This window comes from Phalacrocorax carbo, chromosome 1 (assembly GCF_963921805.1).
Source record: "Phalacrocorax carbo chromosome 1, bPhaCar2.1, whole genome shotgun sequence".
Classification (NCBI taxonomy): domain Eukaryota; kingdom Metazoa; phylum Chordata; class Aves; order Suliformes; family Phalacrocoracidae; genus Phalacrocorax; species Phalacrocorax carbo.
Genome location: NC_087513.1, coordinates 172,408,613 through 172,427,967, shown reverse-complemented (window position 1 = coordinate 172,427,967; position 19,355 = coordinate 172,408,613). Strand labels below are relative to the sequence as shown.

The 19,355-nt window shown below is 39.3% G+C and overlaps 1 protein-coding gene across 1 annotated transcript in view; it reads right to left on the bottom strand.

The window, feature by feature from the left end:
- Positions 1-1,146: 1,146 nt before the first annotated feature.
- The window catches only part of TBC1D4 (TBC1 domain family member 4), a 116,903-nt gene continuing 98,694 nt past the window's right edge, over positions 1,147-19,355 (bottom strand). The window contains exons 14-20 of the mRNA XM_064440730.1: positions 15,673-15,831; positions 13,932-14,090; positions 13,243-13,487; positions 10,197-10,356; positions 7,743-7,912; positions 5,028-5,204; positions 1,147-3,395 (exon numbers count right to left, since the gene is read on the bottom strand). Coding sequence (XP_064296800.1) covers positions 3,177-3,395; positions 5,028-5,204; positions 7,743-7,912; positions 10,197-10,356; positions 13,243-13,487; positions 13,932-14,090; positions 15,673-15,831 — 1,289 coding nt within the window. The 3' untranslated portion in view covers positions 1,147-3,176. The remainder of the gene's footprint in view (positions 3,396-5,027; positions 5,205-7,742; positions 7,913-10,196; positions 10,357-13,242; positions 13,488-13,931; positions 14,091-15,672; positions 15,832-19,355) is intronic.

Sequence of the window (19,355 nt, the reverse complement as noted above, 5' to 3'; positions counted from 1 at the left end):
GCCTGCACATGCCTGTCAACACCCATCTCTAACTACAAAGACTGAATGGATAATTACTATTAACAGTGCCTGGGGTTATTCAGCTCAACACACAAAAGGCTATTCAGACTAATACCTGTGTGGTTTGAGGTTCAGATTAAGTGTCCAAATGTAGACCCTCTGGATCACGCTAGTAATGTCAAATTCTTGGACCAAACTGCTGAAATTATTTCCTATGTTACAATTTCTTTGGCTTTCTTGTAGTGAGATTAAGCAAAGCAGTATCATGTTGAAGAAGGCATAACCAAACCACTTAAGATTAGCTAGATTTGTGATTTCAAGTCAGATCTTCAAGCAGAACACGCCATTTATCAGGAGACTGATTCTTCAGTAATGTCTAATGCTTTTTTAGAGAAAAGTGAACAAAGGCACCTTAAATAAATATTCCTCTTTCTAGGAGAGAAATACATAGTCTCCTTTTTTGGAGAGGGGAAAAAAAACCCCACACCCCAAAACCCCCAACTTTCTGGCCAAGTTTTTAATTTATAAAAAGATACAAATACCAAAGACTTCCCTACATTAGCCCTTCTTAGCAGACTGGCCTGTTTCAACTGTATTCCTGACAATTAGTACTCTTCATTTACAACCTAGTTCACTAGATAAAAGGATAGTCCTCTCCCAGACTTTTAAAAAAGCCCTCTGCCAGCAGAAACCAGCCTAAGTTAGCTGTTCCTGAAAACAGCAGATACTTTTTCCTTCCAAGTTAGTTCTTCGCAAGTTGACTGCAAAAACTGAGAGCGCTGTTGTGCCTACTTGTTGATGTGGTAGCTGCCTCCTCCTCCCAAGCTAGATGCACAGCATAGAGTTTATCAAATTACTATTCTCAACATGCATATCACAGAATCACACTACACATGTACTACATATGTACTAAATGAACTGCTACAGAAGAAAAAGAATAATTTCATCTTCTATTAAGAACAATGCAAGAATATTTTTTCCCTGATAAGAATTTCTGTGCTCCCTGTGTCCTTCTACAAATCCTGTGGGTTTTTTTCCCCACAACTAGAAACTAAACAGATCCTTTTCTTATTTCATGTAAACAGTACTATTGAGAATGAGATTGGAACCTGAAGTGTAGAAAAATAAAACTAGCCAGAGGCCATGGGAAATGCAGCAATGACATTTATTGGAATTACTCCAGGCATTACATGAAAAAAATTTATAAGTGAAACAAAGGATGAAGCACATTCAGTGCATCTTTAAAAAAAAAAAAAAGTATCTGAATAACCTCGATTCTTTGTAATACACACTACTGCAGTTCCTGGGATTGGTTTTGTATGTACACATCAGCTAAAACTTACTCTGAACAAAACTGCAAAGAACTGCCTTTTCACTTGGCATTTTCCCATCTAGTACAAGACAATATTCTTGAAATATCTAGACAGATTCCACATAAATTTTTAATGCAGTGTTAAGACCTTGCACCCCAACTGTAAAAAGAAAGACTGTTAGGTAAAACAATATCTTTAATAAAATAAAACTCCACAGAAGTAAAAAACAACAACAAGAAAAGAACAGGAGACCCCCAAGCCCCTAAGTTCCACAGCAGCGTGCAGCAAATCAGCATTGTTGTTCCTTATTTTTATGTTAAGATAAAGCATACTTAGAAAGCAATGATATTCAGTCCTTGCTTTCTAAATTGGACAATCTTATGCATAAAGACACTGCTGGATTTGGCACTTTGCTTAATTGTTTTTCTTACTAAAAAGAACAAGTGTTTCCTGAAATACAGTATAAATGGTAAGAGATAACATATGCCACTGTAACACTCAATTAACGGTTCAGACATGCACTCCAAAATACATGTCGACTACACAGTTGTCTAAACCTTCTCAAAAATTCCACTCAAAACCATTTTCAAATCTATATGCATATTTTTATAACTTTATAAACACATCTTCTCCCTTGAAATGATCAGAGCTTACCTACCTTCTGCCCAGAACACACAAATTAATGACTTTTCTTTTAAAAAGAAGACCAAAAAGCAGTATTAAAACATGAATAACTTGGAAACCATTATTAAAACTGCACCTGTAATTCAGAATCCCCTTTCAAATGTATATCCATTGTGTATGTGACAACTGAAAGGTACATTATATTTGAAACTTGCTTGGTCCTCTCTTACGGATTTATGCTCAACTTCCTGAAACCTGCTTCAATTTTCTCTTCAAATAAAATTTAAGAACAGCCTTCTGGCTCCAGCTAGAGTAAGACAAGGCTTCTTGTAGTATTTCTTTGGTTAAATGAGAACCTCTTGCCTGCCAAGTCCTATGACAGCAAGCCTCCTGCGGAAAATTAGCATCAGAATAAATACCACCCCACAGCCTTGTTTCCTTCCTCCTGTCATCATGATCAACCCCAGGACAAGCAGAAGCAAACAGGCTGGGAAGGAAGCAGCAATCACCATTAGCTCTTGTCTTTACAAGTTCTGCGAGTGTCTATAGATACCTATTTCTTAGCTCTGAGCTACAGAGGCAGAGCTATGATGTGATGCTTTTTGTTTCCAGTTCCAACATGCATGTGGAATTACACTGCTGACCAGTACAGTCCAGGCAGTGGATGGCACTAGAGCTCTTTCTGTATGAACCAAGTCATGATACTTATTCTGCTTATTGGTCTGTGCACGCAATGTCAGTAGAATTAAAAGAGAGGCACGCATGAGTTCACACAGATTTTCCACAGAAGATGTGAAACATGCTGCTCTTTGGAGGGAGAATTACATTCGTTTTTTTCTTCAAGTATTATTCAACATACATATATAGAAAGACACGCTATCCTCATTTCACTACAAGACAAGCACATCCAGAGTGAATTTGTAGATCATCATTATCTTGGCTTTGACTACTGAAATTTCTATTTCCTTTAGGTCAACTCTATATATACATCTACTCATCATAATTACATGTAAGAATCCTTTATTCCCCCCTGTGATTTATTTACACAATCATTAAAAAATTAATAGTCTGAATTTGCATACCAACATTTGAAGGCCCATCTGTAGCTATGAGTGTCCCAGCACTAGTTTTGGATAATACCATTGTCTATTGCTAAGTCCTTTGAAAGCAGCATACCCATCTTTTCTTTCCCTTTTTGAAAAAATGCTGCCTAGAAGTCCATGGTTTATGGCTTACTCCTTATTTTATTTTATTATTTGGATTGTAGTTTACTTCCTTCAGGAGCTGTTCACAGTCAGATAACGCTTCTGCTGGCAAATACTTCATTATCTGCTCAAGAGTCTTTTGATATGTTATCTTCTCCTGTTCCAGGGACTGAATTACAGTCTTCATTTTGTTCTCTCGAGTCAAAACAGTCTCCAAGCTGGATTCCAGACTCTGAATTTTAGCATGAGCAACCTGTAAACAATAACATTATCTTCATAAGAACTTGAAACGTAACTCTTTTAATATTATGATATGCTTGATGTTAAGGAAATAAATTAATTACATAGATGTTTCTAAGAGACATCTGTGTAGGCAGATAATAGAAGGAATGCCTACTGTGTATCATATAAAGAATCTTCTTATAGTGGCCAGATCAGTCTTAAGGATTTCTGAAAGCCTTGCAGAGAGGGGAAGACATGCAAGTTGCAGCAAGCAAGGGACAGCTGAGAGCAGCAAGGGACAGCTGAGAGCAGCAAGGGACAGCTGAGAGCAGCAAGGGACAGCTGAGAGCAGCAAGGAGGAAAAGGAAATCAGCAGCTGGAGTAGCACTGGAAGAGACGACTTGTCCGACAGTGTAATAAAGTAAATTGGCAGGTAAATGGAGAGGTTAGAGGGAAAGAGAACCTCTACGTTAAGCCTAGAAGCAGACACTTTTCCCTGTTTTCCAACAAAAGACCAACAGCTTTCTCTGGGAAAAAAACCCGACTCACTACTAATCAGAAACTCTGGACACCAGCAGTAGCAAATGTGGGAACTGGGGGAATTCTGACTGTTCCTAGGAAAGGGCCCAAGCAGAGGAATGAAGAAGCTATAGAAGCAAAAAGACAAAGGGGGTAAGGGACTGAGGAAGATGTGTTAACAGTATGGCACTCTGGAAGAACAGAAGAGCTTTGAGAGCCTTTCAAACCAGTCACTCTCAATTATTTCATGCCCTTGGTGCATTTTCAGAACAGAGGTAAAATCCCAGGCAGCAGAAAGTCAGTAAGTAAGTAAGTAAGTCAGACAGAAAATAATAACAGTAAAAAAGCAAGTGATCCCTCTTTTTGGTATCAGAAGAACACAGAACAGCACCCTTAGCCCATAAACACAAAAATAACGAGGACTTGATCTTTCCTTTTTTCCCTGCTTCTATTTTCAGGTTTCAGAAGCTGAAGGTGCTCTATGAGCTCTTCCCAATGCTTGTTCAAATTAAAAACAAATGGCCTGGTGATGCAAAAAGAAGAGCTTGTCTTTCAGGAAAATGCAAGGCAATATATAATGAAACCTGAAACAAGTCTTGGTCAGGCTATGGAAGAAAGAGTGAAGAAGGGAGAAAAGACTTATTTAAAGCATTACTTTATCGGGCAAAGTCTGGCAGGCACTCAGCTGTATTCAAGTCTGCTAGGAGATACCACCTTTGAGAAGTAGGACTAGGAGCTTCAGCAGAAGGAAACAGAACTAACTACAAAGGTCTCAAGAAAGCAAGCCCACTGCACTATGGATTATTTCTTAAAACTTTCCAATAGGAAAGCAGAGAGAGGAAGGGACAGAGGACTTATTTTTCAGCAAGATACACAAATTTTGCCAACAGACTTTATGGGAGATAAGGGTAGAGGTAATTTGAGAAAAAGAAATCTAAATCAAGAAGGAAAAGTGCAAGGAATGACAAAGGAGTTAAAAATACATCTAACAGAAGTAAATCACTGTAATTGAGAGAACTGCTCAACTGCATAAGGTCTTGCTGTTAGGAGACTTCTCAAGTACATTTAAAGAAGACACTTACTTCTCTGTTGGCTGAATCATAGACATGACCTCTCCATGAGTTTGTAGTCATAAGTCATTTACCTGTAGCTTCTCCAACAAATCCATGTTTTGTCTCTTTAGATGACTGTTTGCCCTCCCCAGCTTCTCCAGGGGTTCACCTTCGTCACAGGGATTCACATTTTCCTGCAGTTCATCCTGAAGAACATGGTACTCTACTTCATAGGCATGGAGCTGTTTTGAAATATCCATCTCAAACACCTGCAGTGAGAGAAAAAAACCCAAATTTTTAACCTCAATAGAAATCACTTATTCCACATGAATGTTTGGCTAAGAGGCAACTTTGCTTGATTGACTTCATGTTTTTTCCTGTTCCTCTCAAAAAAGCATTTTAAGGGGATGTCTACAGTAAGAGCATTTTAGCATCTAGGGTTCTTATTGTAGCCATAACAAACCATAGACTTTAGAATGAATTGGATCATCACTTTTACAATTACCAGATACCACCTCTTACTATGAAATGTATTGGCAGAAAAGTCTTATTTAATCCAAGAATTTTATAATATGACCAAGTCTTATCATCTCTTGCTCAGGAATATTAAGAAGTTCAAGAAGAAATTTTTAAATTCAAGTCTCACCAGCTTGTGATGGGAGCAGGATCACACAATGAGGAAGAATAATCCAGGATTCATCAGATCTCCACCCTCAAACTGGACCTCTTGATTCCAAGTGCCCATTTATAGACTTTTTATAAAAACACTCTTCATGGTTACAGTTTCCCCTGTGCTCTGTCTCTGCGTGAAGATACACTATTTTCTTATTGGGATGCTTTGGTGACAAAGCATTGTGAAGACTATAGGACTGAGCATCTATCGGTGATGGGACCATACAACCCTTATCTGTTTATACATCTAGTCACAGCCTCTCAGCTGCTAAAAGTTACCAGATAGTTTAGCCTAGGAAGGGAAGGATATCTACAGTGACATTAATTCTGTTCCTTGTTCTAGAGATCACAAACATTACACCAACAGAAGACACACAGAGATCCCCCAACCAAACAAGTTCTCCATTACGTTCATTGTTCTTCAGGTAATTCAAATGAGGTAAAACTTTAAATTACATATGGTGTTGCAGCTAAGCAAGTGCTATTTTCCTCTATGTAGCTACCCAATTCTTCCACATCTGTGTATTATAGTCCTGTATAATGTCTACATTTTTCTTTCATTATCTGTTATCAGAGAACAGTCCTGAGAATTACAATGCTGAGAGAGCTAAACAACTCCACCTGCAGCCAGCCTAGGAGGAGCAATATGATATAGGCAGTCTACCCATGAATGCAGAACCAGAAGGCTGCTCAGCACAAGACCACACCACAGGCAAGCAGGCAACCTTCCGCTCAGAGCTAAGCTGACCTCCATATAACCACACCCACCTCCACTCAGGCAACATGATCCATTCTTTACTCAGTCAGGCCTGGCTTTGCATAAAGCCACTTCTACCACATGCACCACAGCATGATTGCTCTGCAACCCATGCAGACCACAAAACAGAGATTTAATTTCTAATAGTATCTCAAATATTGAACTACCATCTCTAGCATTGCCAGAATCCATGAGTTGTAAAGATAGACGCTGAAGTACCTGACACAGGTTTAGCACAGCAATCAATCAGTGCAATGAGGAAATAAAAATTTACACATCATCTAAAAATTACTTCTTAATTGACAGCACCCAAAACGTTCAAGTGTTAACCAAGCTATCAGTGTGAACTGCACTCCTGCCTATGGAGATGGTTTTCTAGAACTCTTCTATTATCTCCTGCCAACTGAAAGGGGAAAACTGCTGACAGGTTACAATTAAGGTACTAGACTGAGGTTCATTTTCAATTTCCAGCTTCAATGCAGGGGAATACAATGTAGAGAGGTGAAGATCCCAGCCACTGACAGTATTTCACAAGAAGCTTTTCCTATACATCAGGAATTCTTTGTTTCTGTTCCAGTCTTGCCCTTTGCCATGAAGTTGCAATGATACTGATGAAATAACACTACTCCAGTCTTCCTTTCCTTTATCCAACAATGGCTGGGATCAATCCTGAGGGACTTTTACCTCTGGCACCAAGCGCCTGCCAGGTGTGATCCATCCAAGGACTGGGTTGAGGTGAGAAAGGGAAGTTGGATGAGGGAGCCCTAAAAGTGATCCCAGGAGGACAGAAGCCGCCCCAGAAACAGAACACCAAAAGTTTGCTTGACCTTGATTTTAATACCAATGATGAAAACAGGGCCTCACCAACCTCCTAACTTGTAGGATTTTAAGTTGGAGGTGTCTGAAAAGTTCCTACAGGGGTAACCTGGCCCTGTGCAGCCAGAAGTTCAAAGGATCAGGAAAAGTTGCTGTGACGCTGCTTTTTCCCACCATGGCAAGTTGTGCTTCCCATCACAAACAGTTGGACTGCTCACCCACGAGCAGGGAGCAACAGCTGGGTTTAGGTTTGGAAAATAGGCTACTTTTACCCTTCTGATGGCGATGTGACATTTTTAAGCAAAGTCACGTTTTCCCAATAGCTGGGGCACAAAAGAACCTTTGTACTAAACCTTGAGGTAGCAACTAAAGTCTTGATAAAATTGCAGTTCAAAACCCACTGATATTAGCTCATATCCTATTTCTATACAAGTTACTGGGAAGATGACTCCTTTGCATTTCAAACCAAAAGGAACATACTGGGAAGACTTTTACATATACCTTAGGAATGATTCTTTTAAATTAAAGGGTGGGGGGGAAGTAAAGAGAAAAACAACATTACCTGGGTAATAATTTTTTCCATTTGAGGCTGAGTCATATCTGGAATAGTGGTTTTAAGAAAATTGACAATGTTCTCAAAACTCTCACATCCCATTATAGATGTTTCTTGACTACTAAGTAGGCTCAGTGCTACTTTAAATATGACTTCCGTTCCTTGAAGAAAAATAATATCTAAAAAGAAAATAATTAAAATATCTTGAAAACAAGAGCAAAAGTCATTGAATACATACATACATTTGCTGGCATTTTTTCTTTTTAATCAATCATGCTGCAGATTTATTCAGGTCAGAAGTGCAATCTGTCTCATTTGAACATGAGGTTAGAGCATAGAAATGCATCTTCTGTCATCTTATAAATGTGAGAGAGCACTAAAGAAAATATCATGTACTTGTTATGTCTGTAATGGTTATCTGCAAAAACATTTCCTTACTGTCTACTATAGACCACAGGCTGTTAACTAACTGCGAACTGTTTTTAAGTACATCTATGACTGAAAAGCAATTGCGAAGTGCATCACAACACAATGAACTGATGTTTTACTGTTTTCTACAGACAGAAGCTAGTCCTTAAAAAATGATCATGTAGATTCTGTAACCAATCATACAACTTTCAAAATCCATAGTAGCGATCACATTGGTTATAATTTAAGCTCCAAACCGTTACTTTGAGGTATAATTATGTGGATGTAAGGGGAAAGTCCAGGCTCTGCAGAAGCCAGTAGACACAGACTGCACAGGAACTAGAAGCTTGATAACAGTAACTAGAAACTTGGTCTCGGTAGCAGCAGTGGACTTGCAGTTACTGAGATGAATGCAGCACATGAGCAGTTCAGATAACCCTCCTGCGCTGTTGGCTCTGTCACACCACCAAGAGCAGGGCTACACAACTGAACAAACTCAACTTCTGATCCTGATACTGAGAGGTCATCCCTGGCTGTAATCCAGTATCACAGGATAGCACCAGGACACTGATGAGGCAGCCATCTCGCTCACCCACAGTTTCTAAAAGTCTCCCTTCTCAAGTCTATGTAGTAGATGAAAGCAGCATAAATATTAAGTATATAATTTGTGATGGATAGACATTAACCACTTGTCCTGGTACGTGACAATGGCCTGTGGGACACTGAAGATGCAGGAATCGGAAGCATTAGGAAGTAAAACATAGTGACATTTGAGTTTTAAAATGGGAGCAAGCTTTGCTTTGCTCATGTACCAGGAAATGAACACTGACCCTCCCCACCCATAAAAAATTTGTTTGCCAAATTCAAGCCTACTGAAGACAAAAGAGGAAAATAACACTTCAGCCTTGGAAAACAAATAATAAAAAAACCCAAACCAAAATGCTTCAGTGTCCCAGAATTCAATAATTTCACTGTGAAAGAGATGTACCCATCACATGAATACCACTGAAAAACAGATACACCAATCATTTGTTCACCCAAAGAGCAGTCAGAAAAAGTTTGCTGTAAAAGGTAAATACCTCTGTAATGGAGAAATCACTAGGTCAGTAAAAATGAAAATCAAAGCCAAACAAACAAACCCCTCTTCCCCACAAACCTCCACACCAAACAAATTAAAAACCTAACACACTCCAGTGATAAAACACGAGACAGAAGTCAGGTTGAATTTTTTAGGGGAAGACTAAAGGTGCCATATGAAAACAGAAAAATCAAATGGAAAAAAGTGTGATTTAAGAGGAAGTACACGACACACGCTCCTACTTTGTTGGTGCATACCTGAGTGCAGAGGGTTTTACATTAATACATGAACAAAATTTTTAAAAGCTGCATTACTACAGATTTGATTAAGGTAGCGGTTCTTATTGACAATAAAAGAATAGAAAACCAAGTACTTGACATGCTGATGCTGTGAACATTACAAGGCACAATCAATAGTTAAGCTTCTGTACTAGCTGTTATCTGGAGAGGAGCATATAATGAAAAAACAATCTAAATGGAATAAGCGGCATACCAAGGCTAGGAAACTGTTCAATATATACATAAACACCTGAAACAGCCTTTAAGTTCAAGTCTACCTGAATTTTTATCAGAAAGCACTTCAGGATCAGTTATTCAGCTACACTTTCTTGAAAACCAATGCATTCTCTTTTTTCAATTTACAAGTTCAACAAGATCAACTTTTCTATAGACATAAACTGAATATTTGATGCATAAAATACATTTGCAACAATTAACTTCCTGCTGTTCATACTTCATAAGTCTCTTGGCGAATAACAGCAGACGTACTTAATTGCTCAAGTCTGATATTTCAAAGAATACATTTCGGTTTTTCTCTTTGAAAAGGAGCTGACATCCCACCATAAAGTGTATTGCTACTTGCCACCCACAAGAGTCACCCGAAAGGTACCTAGTATGTAGAAAACTACTCCCTGAGAATTTCAAAACACAGTGGCAACATTGTTCTGTTTATTATTGCAATAGAATAAACTTTCTTACCAAATACTCTGGCTACAAATCCTAATGGAAACTGAGATGCGAACAGTGTAAGAAACCACGGTGCAGCATAAAGACTGGGACTGATTTCATTTTCTTCAAGATGATTATACAGGTCTCTGTGATAATCATGAAGAAGCCTTGAGAGCTGATACATCTGAACCTACAGTGTATGAGGGGGTTGGTGGGGAAGGAAGCAGAGAAAGAAAAGTTCAGCTTTACTCAGTTTTCGAAACCATTCCCATTTCACTCGAGGGAAGCCAACTCCAGTGCAGATAGCACTGTAAGGTACAGCTTAATTGTCGCCCAGGGCCTCGAGTGAAACCTACTTACATATAAACAACCCACCCCTAATGAATTATAACCAACACAGTAGTCAGTAACAAAGACCAGTTTGAACCTGACTATTAATGAAATATCATTTCAGATTCACAGGATTAAGGTAAGAAGAGAATACATTGATCTAACTTTATCAACAAACCAGACTTTCAGCCTTGCAGCAACAAAAGTAAGAGTACCTCTTCCAAGATGCCAAAACTCTGTAGTAGAGAGTTAAACTATTTCTGGCTAAACTTATACATTTCAGCTTTCATCCTTTGAATCCTGGCCATATTTTTACTGCATTTAAAACTCCTATGCTACAGTCATCACTTTAGACACCTTCTGTACCCACAGGGTACTTCAGATATGGTGGGTAAGAGGCGTACCACATACATATTTCCCAGCACAACTCCCACATGCCAGAGGTCCAGAGGAATTTAAGATACTGATGCAAAAAGTGCTGCTATACAACCTGTAAAAGGTTGCAAACCGAGGTGGTTAAAAGTTGCTATTCATTGCTAAAGATATCACTCTGTGGCAGATTATTTCCTTGCAATTTTGGTAGTCTATATTCCACAGTAAGTTGCCCTCAGCACAGAGCAACACTTTCTCAGAAAGCAGATGAGAAGCAGACATATATTGATTAGCTGTCAGGTCCAATCTTGCTGTCAACAGTGCCTTATGCTTAAGGTGAATCCATTCCTCATTAAGAAAATGATCTATTGGATCCAGCTATTTTCTTACTTCTAGTGGTCACGATTCTTTCCCACCAAAAACTGACTGCACTTGAACTATCTATCAGTCAGCAGTGGCTGCAAGCAGACAGATCAGTTCTTGTTCAAGCAAATTAGCTAAATTTGTGCATGCGTTTGAGTCCTTGCTTTAATTGCCAAAGATACTAATTAAGCACCATTTGGACAGTGTCAATACAAAGCACATTTACATTTGAAATTAGAACAGCATCACAGAGGCGGTAAACCAATTGGATGTGTTCATTATGAACTAAGGGTCTAGATTACTACTTTTTCCAGACAACAATTAAAAATGTAAGTTAAATAAGTTTTCATTATCCTAAAGAATCATCCAACATTTTTCTTCTACAGGACAGAAGCTAATTCTGCATATAAGCTTACTTGTGTTTCATTACTTTAAATGCAAAAGAATTTGCAAGTGTTCTACTCCTGTTAAAAGACCAAAATGAAGGGTTAGGCTTTAGTGAGATCCTCTAGGTCATCTTCAATACTCTAGTTTGTCTTGAGCAGACAAAACTTGTACTTTGGTCTAGAACAGGATAACTGCCTAGGAGCAAACTGTGGGAAAAGAGAGGTCATTTCATTTAAAGGGCAAACAGTACTACTACAAGCCGTAAACCTTCTCAACCTTAGAAAGTGTTCCTCCTAAGAGCCCCTGACAATGAAAGTTTCAGACTCATTTAAATCAAAAGGTGAAATCCTGGACATTTGAATGCTCTCAAACCATCAGATGTTATTGAAAGTCTACAACTGCAGCATAACATACAAACACTAAGAGAGCATCTTCTAGGGGAAAAAAAAAAATCCCACAACAATGCATTTATCTCAATTTGACCCCCACTGGTTCAAAACATATTTGGGGTATGGGGGCAACAGAGACAGGGGAGAGGAAGAACGATGCTCTTTATGGCTGTTCACCCTTAATTCATCACAACAAACTTGTTACAGCATATCTACATCCGCAGTAAAACACTCCTCTGTATCATTTTTAAAATAAGCACACTAAATTTTTTGAACTACAATCTATTCTATTGTTCTGGACATTTGCCAAATAAGCACCTAAAGTGACTGGTCATGGAAAGTGGACTGAAACTCCCACTTAAGTTTTTACTTAATTATAAGTGTTTGCTATGCAGAGAGCATGAAAAACAATGCAATTTTTGAATCTGCCTCTTAGTTTTCTCTTTTTCCACTGTGGAGTACAAGCTTTAACTCAGCAGGGGTATCCCCCTTCATAATATCAGGGGCTTATAGAATACAGTTATTTAAGCCAGTGAACAGCTGCATCTCAAGCTGAAAGATTTCTCATACTTTAAACCCTGAAGTTTATACAGATCTGAAAGTGTTTCTACCTCCTTCCTAAGAGCCTTGAGTATCTATAGCTAGCTGTTAAAAGACTACTATTGCAGAGCATGCATCGTTTCATAAACACATTAAACGATTAAAAATTCATCTGTTTTCCTTCTGTGTTGAGGGTGGTGGGGTAGAGGATGATGAGAGAAAAGAGGTGCAAATGATGAGGCAGGACAGTACAAATGCCTGTGGAGTACACCGACTGGCCACTGGGTGCCACTATTGAATCGATTTGGAGTTACAAGAGAAACATCTACAGCTAAGTGCTTATGGACTGGAAAAAAAAAACCAACAACAAAATAAAATTCGTTTTTGAACTCCATCTGTAGAGATGCACACATATCATTTTTTTTCAGCATAAGGAAGAGAGAAGTGAGGAAAAGAAAAGGAAGAGCAAAATAGCAGTGAAAGCAGAGTTTCCAAACAGAAGATGATGGGGACGTGTGACAGGAAAAGTCTGCAAGTTCTGAACTTCTCTGTTTGCAAATTCAGAATCGGAGAGGGATTTGACAATAACATTTTCATGCACCTCAAACCTCCAAAACAACATAAGAAGCTTCATAAGGCCCTGGAGAACATGAGCAACCTGAGAACTCTGGTTTGCTTTAGAAGGACCTACTTACCTGTAGTGACATCATGTCCGGCCTGTACTGTTTACGAAAGCCAAGGTCATACATGAGGAATTTCAGCATTTCAAAGGCCTGTTCCTCACTCGTATGTAGAAGCAGCACTCCAGCTACAAAGCTTATACCTTGACAATAACCCACTTCTTTGTCCAGCAAAGAGTATGCTTTCAGGAGATTAAAGAGTGATAGCTGTCCTGCTCCCAGGTGGGCAGAAAAGTAAGGATGTGTAGGGAATGTCCGTCCTGATATAAAGAAAGAAGAGTCGTTGATATTCAATTCTTCTCATTAAAAAAACCTCAATCCATCTGACAACGAGCACTCCTCTCTTCCCATAGACCTTTTCTCTTTGCAGGTTGATTTTAGTCAGATCAATCTGTAATTTACTGCTGATTTTAGACTGTATCCATTCAGCTCATTTCATATTCTCATCTGCATAGAACTTGCAGAAGCAACTGCTTGATTCCTTTTTCCAGACAGATGTAGAAGAGCATAAATACAAACAGCATAACCTAAGAAATCATTTGCTTAGAAGACGCCAAGTGGCGTACACAGAACATATCCTGACAACACAGAAAGCGGTGCTGATACAGCATCTGTGTCCAGCAACAGCTTCCATTAAGAATGGTGTGTTTCCACTTGGACGCATGAACAAGTCAGAATAATCTCCCAGCTACAAATAGACGTACCTAGATCTACAAGGATGGCATGCTGTTGAGCAGTCAGTTGTTTCAGAAGTTCTTTGTAAGAGATGTCAGGAGGCTGCTGCTTGTTTGGCAGTCTGTGTCTGACTCGATATTGCACAGCCAAAAACTGCCAGATTTCTCCCCGACGACTTTTTGGTACACCTGCAGGGCAGTCAAAAACCAAGAGGCCTAAGCAGGGGCATATTTTTAGTGCTACAACAGAAGAAGTTGCTTCGTCATAATATTTTCCTGCCCTAATCTTGGCCAAACCACTTTGCAGGATCCCTTGCAAACAGTCAGCTTCACAAGTTGTCCACTCTGCAGCGTATTCCCCCTCAGTAGCCACAGTTCAGTCCCACTAACTAAGCATTAACTACAAACTTATAGCAATTACACTGAGCACTACATTGGGCAACTGAGGTACAGACATCACTTGTTTTGCCACCTCTGAGTGTTAGCCTCCAGCAGGAAAAGATGCACGACTATACACAGAATGCAGACTGTCCTGTTTAGAAAGGCTAAAGTAAATTCAGAGGTGCAAAATACAGGGAGGTCCATCTCCTCTTCCCCTCCTCAAAAGGCTATTCATATCAGTCCATAGGCTTGGAGAAAGATGTACAGATTACAAAATACTCAGTTCAAACCTAAAAGCATTAATGCTGCATACTGAAGGAAGGAAAAAACCACTCATATTAAAAGACAGCATTTCTCTCAAGTCAGCCAAGCACCTGTAAAAGCACAAACTAAATTAAAATACTACTTTTGGACTTCTGCGTACATCCCCAACTCTGTAAACAGACCTTTGAAAGTAAAAATGAATTGTCAACTATGCTAATACTTTCCAGTCAAATAATTATTTAACAAGAATACAAATTAGAAAAAGCATCTCCTTGTTCCCAACTCTGAACTGCAGTCCAGGAGTAGAAGATAGGGCAGCAAGGAAAGATGTATGTTGGCAGTCTTCTGCAGGTCACTAACAGGAACTGCCTTATTTCTATCATGATTTTCTTTGGTAGCAATTTAAACTTCCCTTCTGTACCACAGCCAGATTACACTGAAATATTTTTCAGCATCTATAATATAGATGTGAGATTTTACAGAGGAAGGCACAGCAGTGCAAACAGACTCTACATCCGCATTAGACTAACAAGGTCCTCTGGCTCCCCTTCGGGCCTACGGCTAGGCCACAGGAAGACCTACTTCAAGACAAAATCCCCAGCCTTTCACTCGAGGAAACAAAATACTAAAAGACTATAGCCCAGACTCCACAAGATGTGCTCCTTCTGACTTCCTGAGGCTTAGTTGTGATTCCCCTAGGTTTTGGGCACTGTCCATATTAGACATTATGGTCCTGCCTTCTCAATAATTAAGTGAAATCAGACCATCTGAAACTCTGAGTCAGTTAGACAGGAGCCACAGACCAGAAACCAGAAGGTCACAGTGTTAGCTGCAGAAGCTTCAAGTTCAATCTTCAATGTAATAATATGTGGGCACAAGATGCTGCTTTCGGGAGGGTGACTATACATGCTTCTGCATTGCTGACATGGTAAGCTGTAGACACAGCAGAACTTGTTTTCTGTTTGGCAGCAGCAGATGGGTGCACGTGCAAAAAGAAGGCAATTTTTTCATGATTTTGTGCTACCGCAAAGAGTGTATTGCTGGCAGATTTCCTTCAGAATCAAAAGGCAACAAGAAAAAAAGCAAGCTTCAGACTTCATAGTTAAAAGCCATCCTATATAAGTACCTTCTCTCAAAGTGGAATGAATATCTTCCATGTCACATCGGATTTTGGCTCTGCAGTTTAGTAGCTTCTTATCCCAAACATGTATGGCATCTTTCTGACATGTACCAACTTCCTCATAGTCCAGTTTGACTTTTCTTGATTGGAGCTCATCTCTGCTTGCTAGAGCACAGAACAGAAAGGGACAACACATGGAAAATGAGAACATCAGAAAATTACAAGAGACATCAAATACGCAAAATCCATTTTACTTAGATATATGTATCTGATAATCTGACTAGGGATAAATACACCTTCCACAATTCATCAGTTAACAGCTGAGATGGGGCCAGTCTTTTGTCATAAGACGCTGTAGGTAGAAATTGAACTTCTGTTACTGGGCCATGAACATTAGTAATTAATGAAGCACATAAAACCAGTTTTTAAGGCTTGGGGCAAGAAGAAAAACCCACTCAACACAATCAATTTCACCACATCTGCTGCTTCTTTCAACTGCAAAAACACCTTTAATAATTTTTCTCTTGTTTATATTGATCATTACAATTGTTTTAGTATACAAAGTCCCAAAGGTATGGAAGTTTATATTAGAGATTTAGGCAAGCAAGCTAGGCAAGTCTTCTAAACTGAAGTCTGTCACACTAGTCCCAGTTTTCACATGTCCCTTAAGAGAGTCATAAGAGCTCTTGGCACTGCTACCTAGCATCATCAGGCTGACCAGAAGTAAACAGATGAACCAACATGAACCTTACCCAGAAAGGTACAGCACAGAATTCATGTTGCTGTATACTTAAAAGGTTTGCTGCATAGGACTACCTGGCACACAGTATTTATTCCAGAGAACTCACTATTTCTGAAATAAAGTTGCAGAGTTACTCCGGAATTTCATGGAGGAGCAGCTTTCCTTTCCATTACTGAGAAATAAACTGTGATTATTTTATTATACATTATAGGTATGGGGAAAAACCACACCAATTCCTCATACAACTGGTGTAAAAACCTGAAATCAAGACCTGAATGGGTCTTAATTTACAGAGACCGGTTAAATTACCATTGGACTGAATTGTACATTTGACAACATGACCTATGAAAGCTGTAATTGAGTTTATCCTAAATTTGCCTTGATTTGTGTGCAGTACTTGCTCCTTGCAGAAGACTCCTTCCTTTTACAGATGCACCCCCCCCCCCCCCATCATCTCTTGGTGAAAGCAAACTCTCACTAAGTTATTATACAACCTGCAGAACAAGACAATCAGTTCCTTTGCCTAATCAGCACATTTCAGAAACAACCAATATTGGATGAATCCATAAGGTCATTCCCCAGCCCACTCCAAAAATGTAGGTGACAATTTATTTCCAAAAGCTGTATGTTACACCAGTGAGACTGTATTTACTCAAGACTACAGGGGGCCTTGGAGGAGCAACTATTATGGAAGGAGCAGTACAATTCCATAAAAACAGGAACGGGATTCTCACCACAAGAATTTGCAGTCCAGTTGGGGCAATTTTAAAAGCTACCCTATTGCTGTATGATTTCATTTTAAAATGCTCATTCTCATGTGCAGTATGTGTCAGATTTAAGACAACAAAAACACATATTTCAGTGTGACAATGAACTCCAGAATTAAGCGCATGGGTCATTCACTGAATGGTACTTTGGCTTTGCAGTTAGCCCTACTGAAAGTCAGCAAGCTTGCCTGTTGGTAGTACTTGCCCTACCTCCTGTGCCAACCTTAGCTGCTTGCAACCATCCTTGTTAACATTCTTCCTAATCACTGCCAGGTGGCCTGCTACTTTTTGTAGTTCATATACCTTATCTAATATAAATAGAACTATATCTTATATCTACTGGAAAAGCAGCTTTTAGCTGTGCTCCTCAGGAAAAAAAAAAAGCAAGTTTGTGCAATTCATAGAACTTACCTTCTGTAAAACAAAGAGCTAATAGTATTCAAGTCTCCTCGACAGCAAAAGGAACAGAAAAAGAGGTTCTATTAATATTTTGCAAATAAAAATCAACAAAACATTAACAGAAAACCACTGAAAAAAATTCCACAGCAATTCCAATCTTAAACCAGTCAAATACAGCTGAATAAATTCACAGCTAGGAACCTGGCTTCAAGTAGAGAAATGGCTGCATTTGGTATTACATTTCCCATTCCTGAGATCTACATTTAACTGTAGCCCAGGATGCCAACCACTGCCAGAACCAGCGCTTGTTTGGAACGTATCCGTTCTGTCCTGTCCGTAAAATGGCCCTTGTTACAGCAGCGCATAGGAAGGAAGCCTAGAGATAGGCATTAAGACAGTTTACTTTTCACCCTTTGAAAATAAGATGATGTGAAACTCGTGCTCTGGCTAGTGAGAACTCTAGCAGTATTTATGAACCTGCATACAGGAATGGAGACATGCTCCTTGGAGCACAAACCAAGATGTGGGCTGGTAGGTGGGTGCCAGTTTGGAGTCTCCACTGCTGACACTCCTGTTTTCACCGCAAATGATCAGGCAGGCAGAATTTATTTTCTACGTATCAGTTACGGAATGGAAATAATCTCCAACTGAGTCTTAATCAACTGGACCAATTTAACAGTTTTCAGTACCTCCAGCCATGCAGAGAGGATACAGAAAAGAGTCTGTCTCTCAGCAGCTTATACTACCACAGGGAATAACATGAAATTAGTCACTACGGCAGATGTCTATCTTCCCCACCCCACAACAGTAGACTGACCATTTGCTAAAACAACAAAGATTTTGGCTGAAGTTAAAACAGACTTCTCTGTAGATGTTCCCTATGAATCTAGGAGTTTCCACAGAAGTATGTGTCAACAGAGAGAGAAACTGTAGAGAGAGTACACACAGAAATATGCTACGTGTGTAGGAAATACACACAAAGATGTACACGTGTAGGGATATGGAAAGACTTCTGTCCTGCTGTTTTTCTCTCTTCCTCCTGCCTTCTCAGTAAGGACCACTAAAGAAGTAAAAAGAGTTAACTAACCTTAACAAGATCATTATGTTTTGTCTGAAGAATCAGACTACCATGTAATGAGGTTACACACCATACAGGAGAACATGAGGGCAGCAATTGGAGAGAGGACATTTGAAATTTCAACTTGCACTGAAAGATACTAGTCATTATAATGGAGAACTTCTATATGCTAGGATAGACATTGCATCCTGTCTTTTATTTGTGCAAATCTCGACCAGTCATAATAAAATATCTCAGCCAGAAGCTCAGGCAGCTGACAAGTCAGCATGGCCAACTTCAGATCCCTCAGTACATCACTCAGTGTTCAGTGTACAGTACTCATCTTCTGATAAAAAGAACTTTTTGACATACCTCAAGACCCAGTTATGCAAAAATCACATTTGGATTCAAATATTTATAAATTTAACACTGATGTGGTTAATGAAGGACAGAAAGCCTGGACAGAAATGTCATGCACTGCAAAGGTCTGAAATGAGATATAGAGGGTAAGGTTTACCATACCTAAGTGTTCACACAGCATCCGTTCTCCTGACTCCACTTCACATTAGAATTCCTAGACTTAGCCAGCCAGAACACAGACTGTAGCAACCTTTGCCTAACATGCACTAAAAAAAGAAAAGTTATCACTTTCTTCTTTAAATAAGGTGACTTGTTAAGAGTCGGCACATGGACAGAGAACCTGGTAGACTGTGAGACAGGACTG